Source organism: Urocitellus parryii, chromosome 9 (assembly GCF_045843805.1).
Source record: "Urocitellus parryii isolate mUroPar1 chromosome 9, mUroPar1.hap1, whole genome shotgun sequence".
In the NCBI taxonomy this organism is placed as follows: Eukaryota; Metazoa; Chordata; class Mammalia; order Rodentia; family Sciuridae; genus Urocitellus; species Urocitellus parryii.
In genome coordinates, this window is record NC_135539.1 from 65,993,059 (window position 1) to 66,013,265 (window position 20,207).

Below are 20,207 nucleotides of genomic sequence, written 5' to 3' on the forward strand. Positions count from 1 at the left end.
AAAGGGGAACTCTTGACAGGAATGTAAATTTAGTATAACCATTACAGAACAGTATGAAGTTCCTCAAAGATTTCCCAAGGTAGAAAAACAGATAGTTGTTCAAATGAAAAACAAGACCACTGGGTTGTCATGTTTTCAATTTCTAGATTTTTAAATAATCAAACTTATAGTTCACAAATATGTGTTTTACATGTTTTAGTTTAAATGTCTTAATATAGTAAATGACATGACTAGAACAAAGATGACTGATTATTTTCAGAATATTTGTATTGACAGAATATTTTAGGGCTATAAGCTTGCTATTATCAATCTTTCCCATTAAATTGAATTATATAATCAAAGAACTGGGGTTAAAAAATGAAGAATTATTTCACTTTTTTCACTAAAAACCCCATAGCTCTTCATAACAAACAGAAGATTGAGGACATTGATGCTATTATATATATATTTTTAAATTCAGTATCATTGTTTCTTAACCTGTAAAATGTATAAAACAATATTCAAAATTTTCTTTTGAAAAAGTGTTTTTCACAAATAACATGTATCACATAAATCAATTTGGATCTTTTTCCAAATGGAGACGTAAATTTATTATTTTGCATTTATTATTTATGTGTGACTAAGAAATATTTACTATGGCTTGTTACCAATTAAATGTTCTAGAAGGATAGCTAAGATTTCACAAATGAAGTAAAAAACAGAAACATACAAAAATTAAGCAAACATTGTGAAATTTTATGTATTAATTTGGGCAAGAAGTTTTTGGACAAAGAGCCTAAAAGCAGAGGCAACTAAAGCAAAAATAGACAAAAAGAATTATAACAAGCTTAAAAGTTTCTGCATAGCAAAGGAAACAAAGTAAAAAAAGGCAATCTACAGAATGAAAGAAAATGCTTGCAAACTACACATCTGACATGGTGTTAATACCCATAATATACATGGAATGAAATAGCAGAAAACAAATAACCTGTTTGAAAAATGGGCTTGCATAGACATATTTCTTAAAAGAAGACATACAAATTGCCAGGAGATTTTATGAAAAAGTAACATCACCAATCATCAGGGAAATGCAAATCAAAATCACAATGAAATACCACCTTACTCCAATTAGAACAGCTATTATCAACAAGAAAATAGCACAAGTCCTAGTGAGGATGGAAGAAAGGTACCTTTTCACACTGTGTTGGGAATGTAATTAGTATAGCTGTTATGTAAAACAGTATGGAGACTCAAAATATTTTTTTAAAAAAGTAGAACTACCATATGATCCTGCTTTCCCACTACTACATATATATCCAAAGGTAAGGAAATCAGTATGTCAAACAGACATCTGCACTCCTGTGTTTACTGTAGCACTATTCACAGTAGCCAAAATATGGAATCAATCTAAGTGTCCATTATTGAACAAATAAATTTAAAAATGTGGTATATGCACACAACGGAATACTATTTCCCCCTAAAAAAAAAATGAAATTCTGTAATGTGTAACAACAAAGCTTCGGAGGACATTGTGTTAAACAATCCAGGAATCTAAACAAATACCAAACCCAAATCCAGGAACCCAAAGACAAATACCAGCTGAACTCGCTCACAGGTGAAATCTAAAAAAGTTGATCTCATAGAAGTAGACAGCAGAATAATGGTTACCAGAAGCAAGAGAAAGTAGAGGGTACAGGAGGATAAGGATAGGATGATCAATAGGTACAAAGTTATAGTTAAATAAGAGAAATAAGGGCAACTATGCTTAATAATAATAAATTATATATTTCAAAATATCTAGCTGTTTTTGAATGCATTTATCACAAAATATGATAAATGGTTGAGATGGAAATGCTTATTTGACCACCACACAATGTATACATGTATCAAAACATTACACTGTATCCTCAAATAAGTGTAATTAGAGTCAATTAGAAACGAAAGCAACAAACAAAAAGCATGGAATGTAGTTTGTTTCTAGCTCCCTTTGACAAATATGCATATATCCTCCTAACACCCAATGTCCAGTGCTGCAGGTTGGAACACAAGGGAAACAAAATCCTTCTAACATGAGCTGAGGTAGGACGCTTGTTTCTCACAGATAAAAAAATCACTCTAGAAAGAAGTACATAATCAATGTAGTTTAAATTTTATAATTATAGTTGAGAATAATTTTATATAATTCAGTAGAATTATCAAAGTTTTGCATAGATTGTGGCAGAATAATCAGTTTCTTGATATAATTTTGTTTTCTATTTCACCTCTGCTAAAAAAGGGTAATTCTACTTCCTCTCCAAATGACATCACAAAAAAATTATATATGAATTCCAAAAATAGTAACAGCTGGTATATGTATCTCTGTGTGTGTGTGTGCATATCTTTTTTTTTTTTTTAACTAAAAATATGGAAACTGAATGACTGGTCCAAAACTCCTGCCATAAAGGACATTCACTGCACATGTCCTGAAAAGTCAATCTACACCTTCTATATCTGTTTAAAATCATTGGGATTTTTCCTTGTCCTTAAAGGAAAAGGAGAATAAAAGCCACTTATAGATTTGTTTTAAATGTGATAAATATTCTTTCTTTTTACCTTCCAAAGAATATGTTCAGTTTAAGTCAAATGACGTGAACTTCAAGTATATAAAGCCAAATTATCTTTTTTATTTTTAAGACATCATCTCTTTTACCCAGGCTGGCCTCCAACTTCTAGTGGGCTCAACTGATTCCCCTACCTCGACCTCCTGAGCACAATTTTTACTACTCCAATGTCATCTGATTTTAACATTCTTATTATGTAGAAAGAAAATATATTATCTTGATAAGATCTCACAAGCCTATGAAATACAGTCACAGGTGATAGGACTCTTTATATTTTAAAAGGTCATAAAACAATCATTAGCCCTCAGCTGCTTTCTATAAAATATCTATTCTAAATGATATATTAAGTTCCATCTATAACAAGCTTCAAGATTATACTATTCACTGAGTTTGGCCTTAAAGATACCTATGAACATACAATTTTGGTTAAGATTCCCCACAATATTTACAACTTGAATATATCATAGTTATAAAAATTCTAAATTATATGGAACCTTTTCTTTTAAAGTTGATTTAGATAATATAACCTGTTATTCTAATAGCGCAAAGACTGAAGTTTCTCTAGAAAAGAAAAACCCAGAACTATTGCTCAAAGAGAAGTGCATTATACTGTAAAATTATTGTAAACCTATGAGTTACCAGGGGGTGTAGAAGTGTGCCCTGGTGGCAGAGCAAGGGCCTAATGTCATAAAACTCTGAAGGGTGCTCTTTGCAATGCTCTCTGTAGCAATGGTACCCTCAGAGTTGTGCTCTGTGATGAAGTGGAATGACGATAGAGCCCCTATCTCTACCATTTAATAGTATGCTTTTAGGAAAGTTATTTAATCTCTCTACAGCTTAAAAGTTCTCATATATCAATGAAGATAATGATAGCAATGTTTTCAGATTATGTCTTAGAGCTGTACAGTAATTAAGAGAACTTTTTTGGGTTTTTGCTAGATATCTAGTCATCATTTCAAAAAAATATTTACTAAGTGAATGCCTTTTCTATGCCAAGCAGTGTTCTAAGGGATTGTGGATGTCAAAGTGATCCAGAGATTAAAATTTAAATTTAAAATTTCAGCTTTCATGTACCTTTTATTTTGGTAATACAAAGAAACATGTGATAAAAAGTACAAAATAACCTCTGTGGATACATGTAGGGCACCTATTTTGGATAGATTGGACAGGAAAGACTGTTTGGATAAGGTAATATCTAAGCAAAAGTCCAAAACAAAGGGAGGAAGACAGCCTTGTGATTATCTGTGGAATGTGTTCCAGGGCTGGGAACTGGCAGCATCAGAGACCTGTCGCAGGGCACACTTGGCATGTTCCACAATAGCAAGGAAGCTAGTGTGGCAGCAGATGGGATGCATGGAAGAAGATCAAAACAAGAGATGGAATACTAAGCACTAAAGCTATTCCAACTGTTTTCTGACTCAGGTGAGTCAACATCTGGGTACAACTGGTTTACTGAGTCTCCTGGTTCCTGATGGTGGGAATTTGTTTCACCAAAATTAAAGTAAAAAATGGGTATTAAATACAAGGTTTTTTAAAAAAAGAAAAATTGAAACCAGAAATAATTTTAAGGATAAAAGATAATGGTTCTGGTTGAAGCACAACCTATAAAATTCAGAACACATGTTTTAAAATCACAGTGCAAGATTTCTATACCTGTGGAACTACAAATTATACTTTTCTGATAAGACTTACATAATTGATGCATTAGCCAATGACTCTAAATGAGCTCACCTATAAATGGGATGGAAGCCAAGGAATCACCAGGCGGGCTGGTACTTGAGGCCTTCCTTTCCTCCATTCTTTTTATATGGACCTCTCGGCGTGCATCATTCGGCAACCAGCAGGTGGTATCTGACCCAGTATCCTGGTCATTTACTGCTAAGATGTAAGACTGATGCCTTAAAGGCTGTGGTGTTTGGCGACCAGATGGAGGTTTTTCTCTTAGGATGACAGTTTCTTTATTATCTAAAGCATTTGTTTGCTGAAGTTCAGCCTCTTGTAAATTTGGATCTTGATTCCTTTGAAGAGAGAGTTCTAAACCTGAAGTGCCCACAGTCTCGCTCTTCTGAAGGCCAGGCTTAACAGAAGCTCCAGATAAAGAGAGGGCCTTCCCAGTCTCCACTTGGCGATCAGGGGTGCTTTCAGCTCTGAACCACGTCTGCTGATTCAATACACTGTTTTGATGCATGTGATTTACCGGTCTTTGGTCTTTGATAGACACCAGTGAGTTCTGGCTGAATGATGGTTTTGTGACATGTGTGGAAGGTGCTTTCAGAGAATTACTCCGGACTTTTACAAGAGGTGACCTGTCTTGTGAAATACCTCGCGGCAGTGACGTTCCACCAGTAGTTTGAAAATTCCTGTTGGACTGCGGTGTTTTTAGATCTGATGGAATTTTTTTAAACTTCGACACAGATCCTACTCCTCTACCACTCATTCGCCTATTATCAGAATTAACAACACTTGGAGCCACAGTCAAATTTGAACCTCGAAAAGATTTATGAATTTCTTGTTGCCTGGGCCTTTCATAAATACCTCGTCTATCATCCTGTTCAGTAAACCCACTCCACTTATAAGTCTGTTTTCGCTCCCCATTTGAATCAGGTATTTGACTTTCAGAATTAACATTTTCTAAGGTTTCACCTTGTCCCTCAATGTAATCCCATGAACGAGTTCTATGATTACTGAAACTAACGGGTGGAGATGTCAGTGCGCCTTGAGATGCACTTCTTGGACAATACTTCATTAGCACAGAATCTTCCAGTCTTTCCTGGGAGACACTGCGTTGCCGAATCTGAGCAGACTGGGGCACTCGATCATGAGAGGTGCTTCGGCGTCGTACCTGCAAAGAAGTGCGGGTTGGTACCACCTGGTTATAATCCGTTGTGCTCTGAGATGCTGCTCTTAAACTATCCAATCTTTCTTGAATTGTCCGACAACCTATGTGCAATCGTCTGTTATCAATATACTCCTTGTAAGTTTTATAGTTTTTCCAGTCTATATGCTGATGGGAATTTGGGGAATAGTGATTAACAGATACAGAAGGAGAATCTACAGCTTGAGATCTACTGCTTGATATTCCTTCAGATTGTCCACTGTAATTTCCAGATTTAAGTAAAATTCCAGAAGGTTCTAATGACCTAGAACCTGCAGTCTGATGAATAAGATGGGCAGTAGGAATTGATGATGGTGGTGATGTGGTTCTTGACACTATTTTTAAAGGGTTCTGTTCACTTACACCATACCTTACTTCTTCAGTTCTGTGTGAAGGACCTGTATGGTTGTTTCTACTGGATAACAAGTCTACAACCTTCTCAGAAGGCACAATGACAGTCCTTACACTTTCATTGCAAACACACACTGCTGTATTTGATTTTGCAACATCTGTTGGTGATGGAGGCACTTGTATTTCCATTCTATAAGCCCTGCCAGGTTGTGTCAGGACTGGTGTACTGGTTTGCTGTTTGCTCAATGACAAATCTGGAGGAGATATTTCAACTGGCTGCGCCATGGCTGAAGGGGCAGATGGCAACCAGGGATAGCAAACTGGTGGAGGTTCAGGTATATTACGGGCATTGCCGCTATAGGCTTCATTGCCTTTCAGGTAGGCATCTTGAGAATATGCCTGTATGGAAATGAAAGAAAAATATCACTTCAAATTCACAAAACAAGTCCCATGTTTGTAATTCACTATTTTACTTTAATATTTTTCCTTGATCCTGAATGACACTCACTATAGCATGCATGCAAACACAACATGAGAATTCCACATATCTAGAAAAGAAATTTTCTTGCAGAAATCAAATAGATTGTAGAATGTGCAACATAGAGGGATTACAATCACTTATTTTCTCAAAAGATGTAAGACAACATCAAATTTTCCCTAAGCAATTAGATATATAGCCATGTTGCTTCTAGAATTCTACTCATTCAAAGCTTTATGATTTTTCAGCAGTCAGCAGGTTAAATGGTCGCCTACTAAATCCCAGCAAAAGGTTCTTTTGCTAGACAGAGGGTGAAAATATTAAAAATCTTATCCAAAAACATTTATTTTAAGCACAATTATCAATAATGAAATATGATTTATTGAAGTGTCTTTTCAATTAGCCATTCCAGAATCCATAATAATCCATTTGATAAATTAAGCCTTTCAACAGCCATGCTAAATATTTTAATATTTAAAATAACAGAATATGCATGTTAAATTAAGCACGTGTAATAAAGGCAAAAAAAAAACAGAGGAAAAGGAAATTCATCTTTCTGTTTATAATTTACATTTTTTATTTTAAGTTCATGCAAAGTTATATAAATTTATTTGGTCTCTTATTTATTACAAAAAGACCTTTATTACTAACAGGCAGGCATGCAGCTCAAATTATTTCTTATCAACTATTTATGAATTGCAGTATTTTAAAAAATTTAAGAACAAGTGAAATTAACTACAGAAACTACAAAACAACTCATCAATGTAACACAGTACTATGTTTAGCATCTGGGAGTTAGGTGTGGTAACATATCTTCCCCTAATCAAAACAAGCTTAACTCAAGACTATCATCATTTTCTGTCTTTGCATTCGACAGCTTGCAAAACTCAAATGCAGCCAATAACATAACATAACACAACATAACATAACATAACATCAAAGTACTAGAGAAAAGAGGGTGAGAAACTTAAAAAAAATACTGATGCAAACAAATATTATGCTTTTAAACCAGTTATATATAGGATACAAAAGCAAATCAAACATTAAAAAGAAAGAAAACACCATTAAAGCTTTCTGAAAATTAGTAAGATTAACACTATAAAGAGATTTCTCTAAGCAAACTTACAGTTTTAATAGATTGGTTTATTACAAATCTCTAAAAAACATGACTTTAAAAGCAAGGAAATGGCTACTGTGCATTTCTTACCAGAGCTGTGACATCCTTTGTAAATTGTAGCTAGCAGAAAATAGGAAAACATAGCAGAAGCTGCTTACTGATATAAAGACAGAATCATGTTGTCATATTGATGCTGGAAACAGCAAGCTAAAAATACATCTATACTGATTTCTCTGGAAGGTACCAAGAGAGGTAAAGGGCAGTGAAGCATAAAGAATAACTTCAGTATCCTTCTGAGCATCTTTTTCTCAGGCTTTTATCTAGGTCTTATTTGATTGGTCTACCACTCTTGAAGCAAAATACATTTGGTGACGTGCATCCTTAACAGATTTTTTTCTTCAATATGCACTGCTATCTGATGATGTGCTATAAAGGCTTCCCTTCTACACGAGCAACATTGATGCCTCTCATTTCCCCTGAGCTTCTTCCATCTCTGCTATCCAGATGACGAAACGAATGCTCTATTATGCATTTAAAATAGTACAACCTCCTTCTTCCCCAGTAAATCAGAGCATAACCACAAGCTGTCAGCTGACTCCAGCTGCCTTTACACTATGATTTGGGTGAAAAAAGACTGTTTTGTTAAATAAATTTCACTCAGAAATTAAGACCTTTCAACATTGTACCTTTTGTGTTGTTTTACCAGTTTATTAAATGACTTCAAAATATACATACAAATATTACTTCCAGAGTAAAACTTACAATGAGTACTTCAGAACAAAGACTGGAATGCAGTGAGAAATTAAAGCTAGGTATATAAGAAGAAAATATGCATAGCATAACATTTTTACAGCATAAACACCATCTTGCATGAACATGCATCATGCATCTTGGGTATGTGCATGGACATAACAAGCTTATCTTATATAAGCTGACTGAATATACACCATTGCTTTTCTGTGACAAAAAACTGCCTGAATGAGAGCATCCTGTAGTCTGGTGCAGTATTTCCTGCAGCAGGTTTGTGTAATCTCATTATGTACCACTTGAAAAGAAGGGCAGATCCCTATAGCCAGTGATGTAGGAGAAGTTGGGAAGCTTCTGGACTTCTCAAAATCTCTATATTAGTATACATTGTGAAACCTGAAGGAAAAGTAGGAACTTATTTACTATAGAACCTATCTATTTCCAAAGGTTTTAAAATGATTAGAATATCCTGCTTGGGAAATGCTGTTGTAGAACTAATAACTTAAAGATACCTCTTTTATTCCAAATTTGGGGAGGAATATTATTTTAGTAATTTTAAATATTACTAAAATATTAAACTACTGAATACTTTTAAAATACATATATTTCAGATATGTATAAGAATCCTGTATAGCAAGTCTAAATGATGAATAGCCTACCTGTAGCCACAGGTCCCAACTTCTGAGTAAAGATATAACAAGGGGTCCTTAAATTCATACATATGGACCATACATTAAAAACAAATTAATTAAACAGAACATCTCACATACATGGAACTATTACCTAATATAAGCAAATACAGTTGAGATAATAAAATATGAATTCATTTAAGAACATTGCTAAATTTCCTCATATATTCTCAGTTGATGAACACCAAAAACCTTGTTTATACTATTTACTTTCTTATTTAAAGGCTCTTCATTTTCATATTTGGGGAAAATACTACTCCAAATTACTATCCATGGAGAAATAACAGTGCCCCTCAGGTCACATTGTGGAGTAGTATGTGTTATACTGGCATATGGTGACTGGCAGGTCATAGACATTCCTGAGAAAATTCTGGAACATGTATGGCTATTCTGAGGGGTATATGGTATATGACAAATTATTTCCCAAATCATATTAGAGAAATAAACCAGGACTATACAATAAGCATCTTAATGAATCCTTTTCTCCATGATACCTCTAAGTGTTCCCCTAGAAAACTACTGGCCTGCTGTAGGCTCCTTCTAAGAAGAAAGCATTCATAGGGGCTTAGACAAATACTGGGTGGGTCATCTGGAATAGAACACAGAGTGAGGCTCTTTGAGGTGAATATTAAATGCAAATGGTTTCATATTCTGGGAACAGATTTGAAAACTCTGTAACTTGCTCACAGCTGTCAGGTGTTCTCTGTGTCCTTGTTTACAAAGTAACAAATCTTTCATTGAGTCATCATGGTCTGATGGTCAATGTTTTAACTACCCACTGGGAATCTTTGACTTGTCAGTAAGTACCAATTAAATGGCACAAAATATCATTTAAACAAAATAATTATATTCTTTTTAAAAAGTATTTCTTTTGTTGCGCATGGTCACAATATCTTTATTTTTTTAATGTGGTGCTCAGGATCAAACCCAGTGCTTCACACATGCTAGGCAACCACTCTACTACTGAGCTACAACCCCAGCCCCAAAGTAATTATATTTTTATATAATGATGTCAAAACCATACTGTGTTAATAAGTTGTCTGAAATGGTATGATCAAACCAGTGTCATTAAGAATTGAATATTCAGGGCTGGGGATATAGCTCAGTTGGTAGAGTGCTTGCCTCGTATGCATAAGGCTCTGGGTTTAATCCCCAGCACCCAAAAAAAAAAAAAAATCATATATTCAACTATTAACAAATTTTGGTTTTTACTTTTTAAACCCAAATGAATACTTTATAATATGTACATGTGTTTAAAAGATTAACACTTAAGTTTTTCCCCAAATAGAATATGGTTAAAAAAAAAAAAGCCAGTTCTTGTCATTTAGCCCCCTTTTCACACCACTTACCACTCCACACCCTGTCTTGAATTTCCTTTAGCCTTGCACTTAAGTTTTATATTTTGGAGTTTATAGCTTACATTTTAAAATTGAAATCATACCTAATGAAAATAAAATAGCAGAGACTTTTTTGTGCTTATTGCATCCAAAAATCTCTGAACAAAAGCAAAAAGGTGAGGGAGAAGTAAGAAAGATGACCCACAGAATTCTTCATTTGGAATCAGAATTGTAAAAAGCATATTAAATAAACTTTTATATTAATATAATAGTCTGAGTCTTAAGTATAGGTACCGTGCCAAACAGTAACTAAATATCCTAAAATATTAGGATATTTTCAGTTCAGTTTTAAGAGTCACATCAAAATCACTATTATCATATCTATACCATTAAATGGTAAACAAATAAATAACAACAAAAAAACCCAGCAAAATAAAATGCCCTACAGAACAAAGAGGCTGATGAGATTTTTAAAATTCTTGGCTACAGTTCATCTTTAAAAGTTAATTTATTAATTTAATGCCATGAAAAATAAGTGAGAAATAACCATCTGCCTGTTGATATACTAAAATGCAAGCTGGCCATGCTACAGTGGTACAGGTGGTACAGGTGGGAAGGAACAAACAGAGCCTTGGATGCAGTCCAAGATGTTGAGTTAGAATTAGGGCCCTGACACTAACTAGAAGTGTGACTTAAGGTAAGCCCCCAACCCAGAAACAAATCTGTACTTGATGGCAGCACAACACTGTTGTTGGGAACAGGATTCAGTCTCACACTCACCCAAGTTCAAATCCTAGGAACAATGCTTTCTTCCTTATTCTATTAGACAAGGTATTTAACAGTGTTATTAGCAAAGAACAGCACAGAGCAGGCTAAAAATGCTCTGGCCAAACAACAAACCTACCCAAGAATCTACAGAGTTAACAGAACTGATTAATTTAAACTCTGAGTCCAATGAACCCAATGCTTAACAAAATATCTTGTGTCACACATCAAGAAAAATGCCCAAATCTCATTCTCCTATCACTATCTCATTTAAGGAAGGATTTGCTAATGGTCTCTTGTGATGCAATGGACTTCTAACCAAACTTGTACTGGCCATTCAAGAAAGGATTGCTGCAATCAGTGCTGTGGTCTGTTTGTGTGGCCCCACATTTCATATTTTGAAAGGTTATCACCTGAGGGGTAAGTGTTAGGAGATGAGGCCTTTGGGAGGAGATCAGGTCATGAGGATGGAGCCCTTATACATGAGATTAGTGCTCTTATGAAAGAGGCCCCACACAGCTGCCTTGGCCTTACTATACCACTAAGTAAGACACCATCCCTGAGGAAATATACCCTTACTAGAAACCTTGAGCTTTGAATTTCCCAGCTCTAGAACTGTGAAAAATAAATCTTTGTTGTTTATAAGCCACCCAGCCCATTAAAGGTATTCTGTTATAGCAGCCTGAATTAAGACAACCCCATTCTTTAGGTTACTTGAAGGGTAGTAGCTATTTCATTCATGCACACTTGATAGCAAAACAAAAACTTTTTGTTCTTTTGGAAATGAAACAAGAAATATCTTTTATTATGTAGTAATTCCTTAAAACATGAATATATATTTTTATCCCAGTTTAACATAGTATTATAAAAAAATTGTCAAATGACTAGACTGTATTATTCTTCATTCTTTTAATCTAGAAAGTATATTGGTTTTAAAAAGCTGCTACACACAGAAGTACTATAACCAGCAGTAGTTTAGAAACATAATTATTTTTAATTTTATTTCATACTTTCAACCTTCTATCAATCTATCACTAGATAACTATTTATCTAAATTAGACATTAAACCAAATAAAATTTTCTATGCCACCTCTCAAAGATGAGTTGAGCACTTCTAGAATAATTTGGCTCATACCTCATTTCAGGAAACAAACACCACATACTACCCAACCCTACTGTTGTCCAGGTAAGCACATATAAACTACTATGGGCTTTTCCATGGGTGAATGATTTTTACAGTGGCTGTAAAAAAATCATGTTATTTTTTTCCTTTTAAATGAATATTTACCCTTACAGGGATAGGCACATATTTTAAAGTGCATCTTTTGAGTATCAATTTAAGATCAGTGTCCTTAAGTACTCCTGAAGGTTCTTAATAAACTATTTTAGCTCAAGAATCTGGGCTAGAGACATAGTACTTCTACATATGGTTTTTTTAAATCCCAAACTCTGTTATATAATAGCTCTAAAAATTGACACTTGTATTTATTCTAGTGAAAAACAGTTTATGCAGAGAAGAAGTTGACATAGCCTAATGTCCTTTGTAGAACAATGTGTAATGTATTAATTATATATATTTATACATATTTATTATATATCTATATGTAATTAATACACACATTCCTTTGGCTTCCTAATAAATTATAGTACATTAAAATATGAATTAAGGCAAGGTTTAAAAACAGACTTTTTGGGCCAGGCACAGTGGCTCACACCTGTAATTCCAGCAGCTGGGGAAGCTGAGGCAGGAAAACTGTGAGTGCTAAGCCAGTCTCAGCGAGGCCCTAAGCAACTCAGTGAGACCCTGTCTCTATAAAATACAAAAAAGGGCTGGGGATGTGGCTTAGTGAGTTGAGTGCCCCTGAGTTCAATCGCAGGTACCAAAAACCAAAAACAAAAAACAGAATTTTCTGCACTGGGAACATAGCTCAGTGGTAGAGTGCTTACCTAGCATACCCAAGGCCCTGGTTTCAATCCCTAGTATCACCAGGAAAAAAACCAAAAAACCAAAAACAAAACAAAAACCCTTTTTTTGAGTTTTCTATTATTTTATTAAGGGCATGTGCTTTTACACTTTAATGATTAAAATAATTCAAATAACATGTTTTAAAAGTGAATTTTATGTTACAGTATACCAAAATATTTACTGATGAGCCTTGAAGATCTATATGCTCATGTCAGCTACTACTTTCCCCTATGTTTGTAACAATTGCATTTTTACCTTTATTTTAAATTTACCCATTACAAATAAAATAGAGCAAGACAAAGTAACTTAATTTCCACTAATCATATCACTAGAAAATTCTTTTTGTTGCATCAAGTGGTTTGCAATTTTCTATCTACTGCACAATGGGTTACATTGGAATTCTGCATTTAATTCGTTCCTTAGAAATTCAGTATAATGTCATTCATTCTAGAAACAAGCTCTTCTTTCTAAAAGGCATCTAACCAATGCTTTTACCTTGGCAAGGAAAGAGTGGATTAAAGATGAGAAATCAGTTCAGTTTGAGAAGTCAAGTCTGTCTTCAAGTTTTCAAATTTCAAGGCTGAATCAAGGTATAGCCTTCACTACATTAACACATTACCTTCTAGTACTTTGTACAGAAGAGGATTAGAGGAACATCCTGTTTCTAGTCTAATGACTCACAACCATTGGTTTCAATGGTTGCTGCTCTAATACCATATTGAATTATCAGGGTGGGTAATCTGTAACTATCTATGTGCCTAAGAAAATTGCTGCAGACAGCTGCAACTTCTTCCCTTCCTTCCTTTATTTATTTATTTATAGTTGTAGATGGGCACAATACTGCTATTTTATTTATTTGTTTATTTACATATTTCTTTAGATGTTGATGGACCTTTATTTTATTCTTTTATTTATATGTGGTACTGAGAAACGAGCCCAGGGCCTCACACATGCCAGGCATTGTGCTCTTACCACTAAGCCACAACTCCAGCTCCACTATTTTATTTTTTTATGTGGTGCTGAGGATGGAACCCAATGCTTTACACATGCTAGGGAAGCACTCTACCACTGAGCTAAATCCACAACCCCATGCACCTTCCTTCTTGAGCCTCCCTAATCCCACAGAACTGTGTACTTCAGAAAGGTAATCTGTTACCAGCAATAAGTCATTTCTATGTAAAATCAACACCCCTTGAAAACACTGTGTTGATCTCCAGAGATTTCAGTTTATTATATTTTACATGTCATGAATAATGAGAATCAAGGATCCACATGAGCAACTTTTTTGTAAACAAAAAATTATACAGAAGATTATTTAGGACTTTTTTTTAGCTAAGTTCAAACTAAGTTCCCTGTTTTTGTTTTATTTGCTCTTTTTAGTTACACATGATAGTAGAATCTATTTTGATATTTATTCCTTAATTTAGTAATAAGAAAAATAAGCAATAATAAGTTATAAGAAATAGAAATAAGTAATAAGAAAAAACTCAATTATTCACACACACAAAAAAAGAATTTTAAAAAATACTTCAGTGTCCATTCCTATTTCCTAGATCTATTGGAGGTCAGTACGTTATTTAAAGTGCTTTCCTCAGTGTACTTTACTACAAAGTGAATCAAAAGAAAATATGTTTTGCATGAAATTTATATTTTTATCACCTTAAATTTACTTTCAGAAATACTGAAGCTAAATAAAGGAGTTAAGTATTCCAATACATTTCTTCCTTACATAAAAATCAGAAAAACATGTTTCACGTACATAATTTCATTTCTCCTAGCATAGCATATATTTTCCTTAAGTTATACATCCAATTCACTGTGGCCAATACTTCTAATGGAATGAATTGATACTCTTAACAAAACTGCTTGGTAATTTTAAACAGTGATAGTTATTATATCATTAGGAAATGGCTTTCAAAAAATTTCTGTGCTTGTATGTTTTTTAAAAATCTAATTCCTATGGATATGCACTTGCACTCTGATATTTGGCTTTTGTTCAAAGCATTACCTAGATATAATGCTGGTCTCATCCTGAAGGACAACATTGAAAGTTCACTGTGAAATCAATATCACTCAATTCTCTTGTCACTTAATTGCAAATAATTGACTAGTATTTTTTTGTTTTTTGTTTTTACAAAATGTAAAGAAATTTATACTCTGCTAAATGAAACTGGAGGACTTTTTTCTATAATCTTTTTTTAAAATGTACTCCACCTTCATCTCAAAACTATTTTATTAACATTTCTGACTATAAACAATTCATACTTGAATAGATAAAAACTTACCACTTGGAGAATATCTTCATCTTTTGGCATAACACTAAGTTCCAATGTTGTATCACTGAAATTGAATATATACAAATACTATTTTAGGGGAGGTGGAAATGTATACAAAAGACTTAAAAGAAAAAAGAGTTAACTAAGAAATATATTTTAAATTGTTTCAGAGTTTAATTATTTTTAATTTTTACTTTTCCAGATTGTATCACTAGAACAAAAATAAGTCATTTCTATATAGGAAAAATAATGTACAAAAAAGGGTGCACTGCCATATGTCTGTACTACTCATCAAGTGTTCTTTATAATGTGCTTCAAATTTAGAAATACAGCGTTACTTATTATTTATTATTTTATTCAAGTTATAAAGAAATTAAGAGATTTTTATCACACAGTCTATTATCAAGTTAAAACTTGTTAAAATAGGGGCTGGGATTGTGGCTCAGTGGTAGAGAACTTGCCTTGCAAGTGTGAGGAACTGGGTTTGATTCTCAGCACCACAAATAAATAAATAAATAAATGTCCATCAACAACTAAAAAAAAAAAAAAAAAACTTGTTAAAATAAAATAACTAAAGAACCCTCAAATTTAACTATTTGTGTGTATGTGTGGTCCTGTGGACTGAACCAAGGACCTTCAGCAAGCGAAGCATACGCTCTACCACCTCTAGGCTCTCAAACATAACACTTTAAGCAATACTAAACATTCTGATTTTAAATATTGCCTCTTGGCTTCATAAATGAAGCAAATCAGTTCACCATTGCAACTACTGAAATGATTCATTTTTAATAACTATAATAATATCTCAACTATTTGCTTTCATGCTGTGATTTAATTTTAGAATCTTTTCAGGAAAAGCTCAAAGCCTTATTTATTTTTGTGCTATCAAATTTCTGTTAAACACGATAGAGAAGTTTCTCTAGCTTTAAAAATGTTGAAAGGAGGATGAAAGTGTAGCTCAGTGGTAGTGCACTTGCCTAGCATGTGAAAGACTCTGGGTTTTATCCCAGCACCACAAAAGGGATAAATTAAATGGAATCCCATGATCCGGAATTACGTTTAGATACAGCAAGGACAGTGGTGCTATCTCCACCAAGTGCTTCAATAGCTAATCTAATAAAAATCATATTTTCCCCCAATATAATTGGAAGATTAAGGGTGGGGGACACAGTAAATCTAAAATTAATCCATCTCTTTTGGATAGGTTTAAACCATTATTTTTAGGATCATAAATGTTGGGAGAATGATATAACAATGAGAACCACAGGTTCTAATAAATTTAACTAGTAAAAGATGGAGGTACTTGTATTTCAATATTCAGAGTTGGCAGAAAATACACACAGTTTTAAAAAATTCTCATGCAAGGATATTTGCTACCAACTGTAGACAAAGAAATAAAACTTTTTAAAAGAAAATAAGATCATTGAAAAAGTGTTTCTCTAATTTTTAAATTAATTTTATTGCAAAAAAAATTAAAAGACTATCATTCCAAAGTATTATTACTCTGAAAGATCTACACTAGTAACAATGGGATTATGTGCATTTTAAAGAAAACAAAGATTACTTGGGAAAATAATATTTTTAAAGAAGAGATATTAACAAATACACTTAAAAATCCTTAAATTATAGACTGACAAAATATTATTGTATTTATGAATGATCTCAATTATGAGGAAAAGAAAATGCCTCTCATAGAGGCCTTAAATTCACCACCAACATTAAGAGGCAAGATTTAAAGAGTTGTTTTCTCTGAGAATCTCATTAAATATTAAAAACATTAAAGAGAATACTCTGAGATCAATTAATCATGATCATGTCATTTAATTTTAAATTCAAAATTGACAATTTCTTAGGGCATTACCATAAATAATTTAGATTACAGCATGAACTGCTTTAGACATGGCTAGAGGAGCTTGAAAAAAATTTAGAAAATAAAACCTTCAATCAAGCTGTAGACAGTTGAGTCTGACAAGAACCATTAAATATCCAAAAGTTATGGTATTTGAATATGAAAAGACCTCTTAGAATAGAGTGGTGATCTGAATATTGGACCCAGATTCATGGCCTATTCTTATCTTTAAAATTTTTATTTTTTTGTGGTTGTAGATAGTTTATTTTTATGTGGTGCTAAGTATAGAACCCAGTGCCTCATGCATGTTAAGCAAGCACTCTACCACTGAGTGACAACCCTAGCTCCTTATGACCTAGTACTGACAGAAACTCAATTATAGTGACCTCTTTGGCTTTTCATTTCTTCACTTGTAATTTAAAATTTGATGGGTAAAAGAAACAGAGTACATTCAACTCCATTATTTTTGAGGCCTAAAAATATGTATTTACCTTTATAACTCAAAATTCTATCATTCTACAGATTATGGCAAACGAACTAAAAAAGGAATGTCTTGCTCTGTTGGTTACAACAAATGAATAAATTTAAGCCAAAAAGATATTCAAAAAGATATCAGTAAGATAAATTATTTTTTTAAAATCTTTTTAGTTGTAGTTGGACACAATATCTTTATCTTATTTATTTATTTTTATGTGGTGCTGAGGATCAAACCTAGTACCTCATACATGCTAGGCAAGTGCTCTACCACTGAACTAAAACCCCAGCCCAAGATATATTAATTTTAATAAAACATATGAAAATTAAAGTATCTTAGTAAGAGGTTTTAAAATCAACTAGGTATTTCTTTTTTTTTCAATTTTTTTTTTGTTGTTGTTGCACATGGACACAATGCCTTTAATTTGTTTATTTATTTTTATGTGGTGCTGAGGTTTGAACCCAGTGCCTCACACATGCTAGGCAAGTACTCTACCATGAAGCCATAACCCCAGCCCAACTAGGTATTTCTTTACAGTTACTTTAAACAAATTATATATTTGCCACTTCAAAAAAAATTGGAAATTTACAGTAAATCTAAAACGTGTGCCTCTCAGAATCTAAAAGGATTTTTAAAAAAAATTTTTTTAGTTGTAGGTGGACACAATGCCTTTATTTTTATTCATTTAGTTTTATGTGGTGCTGAGGATCGAACCCAGTGCCTCACCTGCACTAGGCAAGCATTCTACCTCTGAGCCACAATCCCAGCCCCGTCAGAATCTAAAAGGATTTTAATCACAAATCTGACAAATTTGCCAAAGCAAAGCCACCTATTAAGTTATCCTTAGGTAGGTGATACTTGACAACTTTCAAATATATTATCTACTACAAAGCAAAGTTCCAATTGCCATGTCATCCAATTCCTTACAGGAATATGAGGCTATTAAATCTGCTTGCTACTGATTTATAAAACCTGTCTTTGGCCAAAATAAATCAATTCATTTTCAAGAATCTTACCTGTTCTGAATTAGAGCAATTACTTGGGAATAGGTCTTTCCAATAACACTTTCTCCATTGACTTTTATAATTCGGTCACCTTCAAAGAGGAATAAAATGACACATGAGGAAGTCTTAAAGAAAGTCACTTTAGAATTATTTTAAAATATTTCTTCATCTTCCCCACCCCCGCCACCCCGAGTGCTGAGGACTGAACTCAGGACCTTGCACATGCTAGGTGCTCTACCCAGATCTCCCAGGGCTGCATCCCAGCCCTGAAAATGTCCTTATTTTTCATATATCTTTGTTCATATATTTTAAAGTACCTTTTACAAAAGTGAATCTAAATATATTCAGCTACTTATGAAATATAGCCACATTCTAATAAGACTTCTTGACACTGATGAATTTAGAAAACTACTAATATCCCCGTCGGTTGTTTTCAGAGTTATGGAACTACTAGTTATCTCTCCAGTTACACTGTCATATCTGATAGAGAACATTATTCAACAGTTTCAAAAAACTGATGATTTTTATTTCATCAGTGTCCTCAAATTTTAGTACAGCTGATTTTCTTTTAGTATTCTTTTGATCTATATATGATTTATTGATTTGTCTGTACTATAAAACTAAAATATGGGTATTCACATGCTTTTTGACTCTATATATTAATTTGTTCTTCATTTTAATGGCGAAAAAGACTATTACTTAGAAAAACTCAGAGGAACAAAAAAAAGGAAAGAGAGATAAAGGACAAGGAGAGAAAGGACAGAGGAAAATAGGGGAAAAAATTACTCTTGTGTTTCTCAACGATCTTACTTCATCTTCTCTATATTATGACACTGACAATATCATAGAAGTTACATTCTATATAATGGAATACCATATGAACACTAACATACATATTAATTAGGCTTACTTTAAGTATGATGAGAAGGATAATTAAGATTTACATTAACACTGTATTTTAATAAATCTTAGCTATTATTTGTAGCTAAAAATACATTTTATTCAAGACAATAAAATTTTCATTGATTCCCATTTTAAATTATTTCATGTTTTTACCCAAGGCAGAAAAGAATTACTATTTTAAAACATTCACTCATCTATGACATCTCTATTTAGTTTATTAAAACCAGAAATCATAAAATATTTTAGAGGAAATAGCCACTAGATTCAACTAATTAGATCACATCCACTGATACCTGTAGATCAAGGGAGGCTACCTGGAAACCTAAGCCACTCTTTGTGCTGAAAATGAATTAATTCACCTCTGGCTGATCAGGCAACTTCCAGAATTTGGAGATCTGAAATTATTTCAATTATGTCAAATAAATATCTTCCATCAGTTTGCTATTTGGTAATCCTTTGTAGGATTCAATATATATGATTTCAATATATGAAAAATAGATCTTTATAAGAGCCATTAAGCCTGTTATGTGTGGGGTAACTAACAATTTATTAATTTATTAGTTTTCTTTGAACCCATTTATTTGAGTATCAAACATATAACTAGACACAAAGAAAAAGGGACAAACTCATAAAAGAAAAAGAAAAAATGTGGAACACACAAATGTGAAAGAAGGGACTGGGGATATAGCTCAGTTGGTAGAGTGCTTGTCTCTCATGCACAAGGCCCTGGGTTAATCTTCAGCACTACCAAACTTAAAAAAAAAAAAAAAAAAAAAGTGGAAGAAGGAAGAAATGA

The 20,207-nt window shown here is 33.3% G+C and overlaps 1 protein-coding gene across 7 annotated transcripts in view; it reads right to left on the reverse strand.

Moving 5' to 3' along the window:
• Positions 1-20,207, reverse strand: part of Arhgap21 (Rho GTPase activating protein 21) — a 135,659-nt gene that overhangs the window by 25,592 nt on the left and 89,860 nt on the right. For 5 of the 7 annotated variants that reach the window (XM_026401187.2, XM_026401183.2, XM_077803029.1 and 2 more), the window contains exons 6-9: positions 18,521-18,599; positions 15,190-15,244; positions 7,491-7,520; positions 4,311-6,204 (exon numbers count right to left, since the gene is read on the reverse strand). In XM_026401187.2, coding sequence (XP_026256972.1) covers positions 4,311-6,204; positions 7,491-7,520; positions 15,190-15,244; positions 18,521-18,599 — 2,058 coding nt within the window. The remainder of the gene's footprint in view (positions 1-4,310; positions 6,205-7,490; positions 7,521-15,189; positions 15,245-18,520; positions 18,600-20,207) is intronic. The other 2 variants (XM_077803031.1, XM_077803030.1) reach the window with 1 other exon arrangement.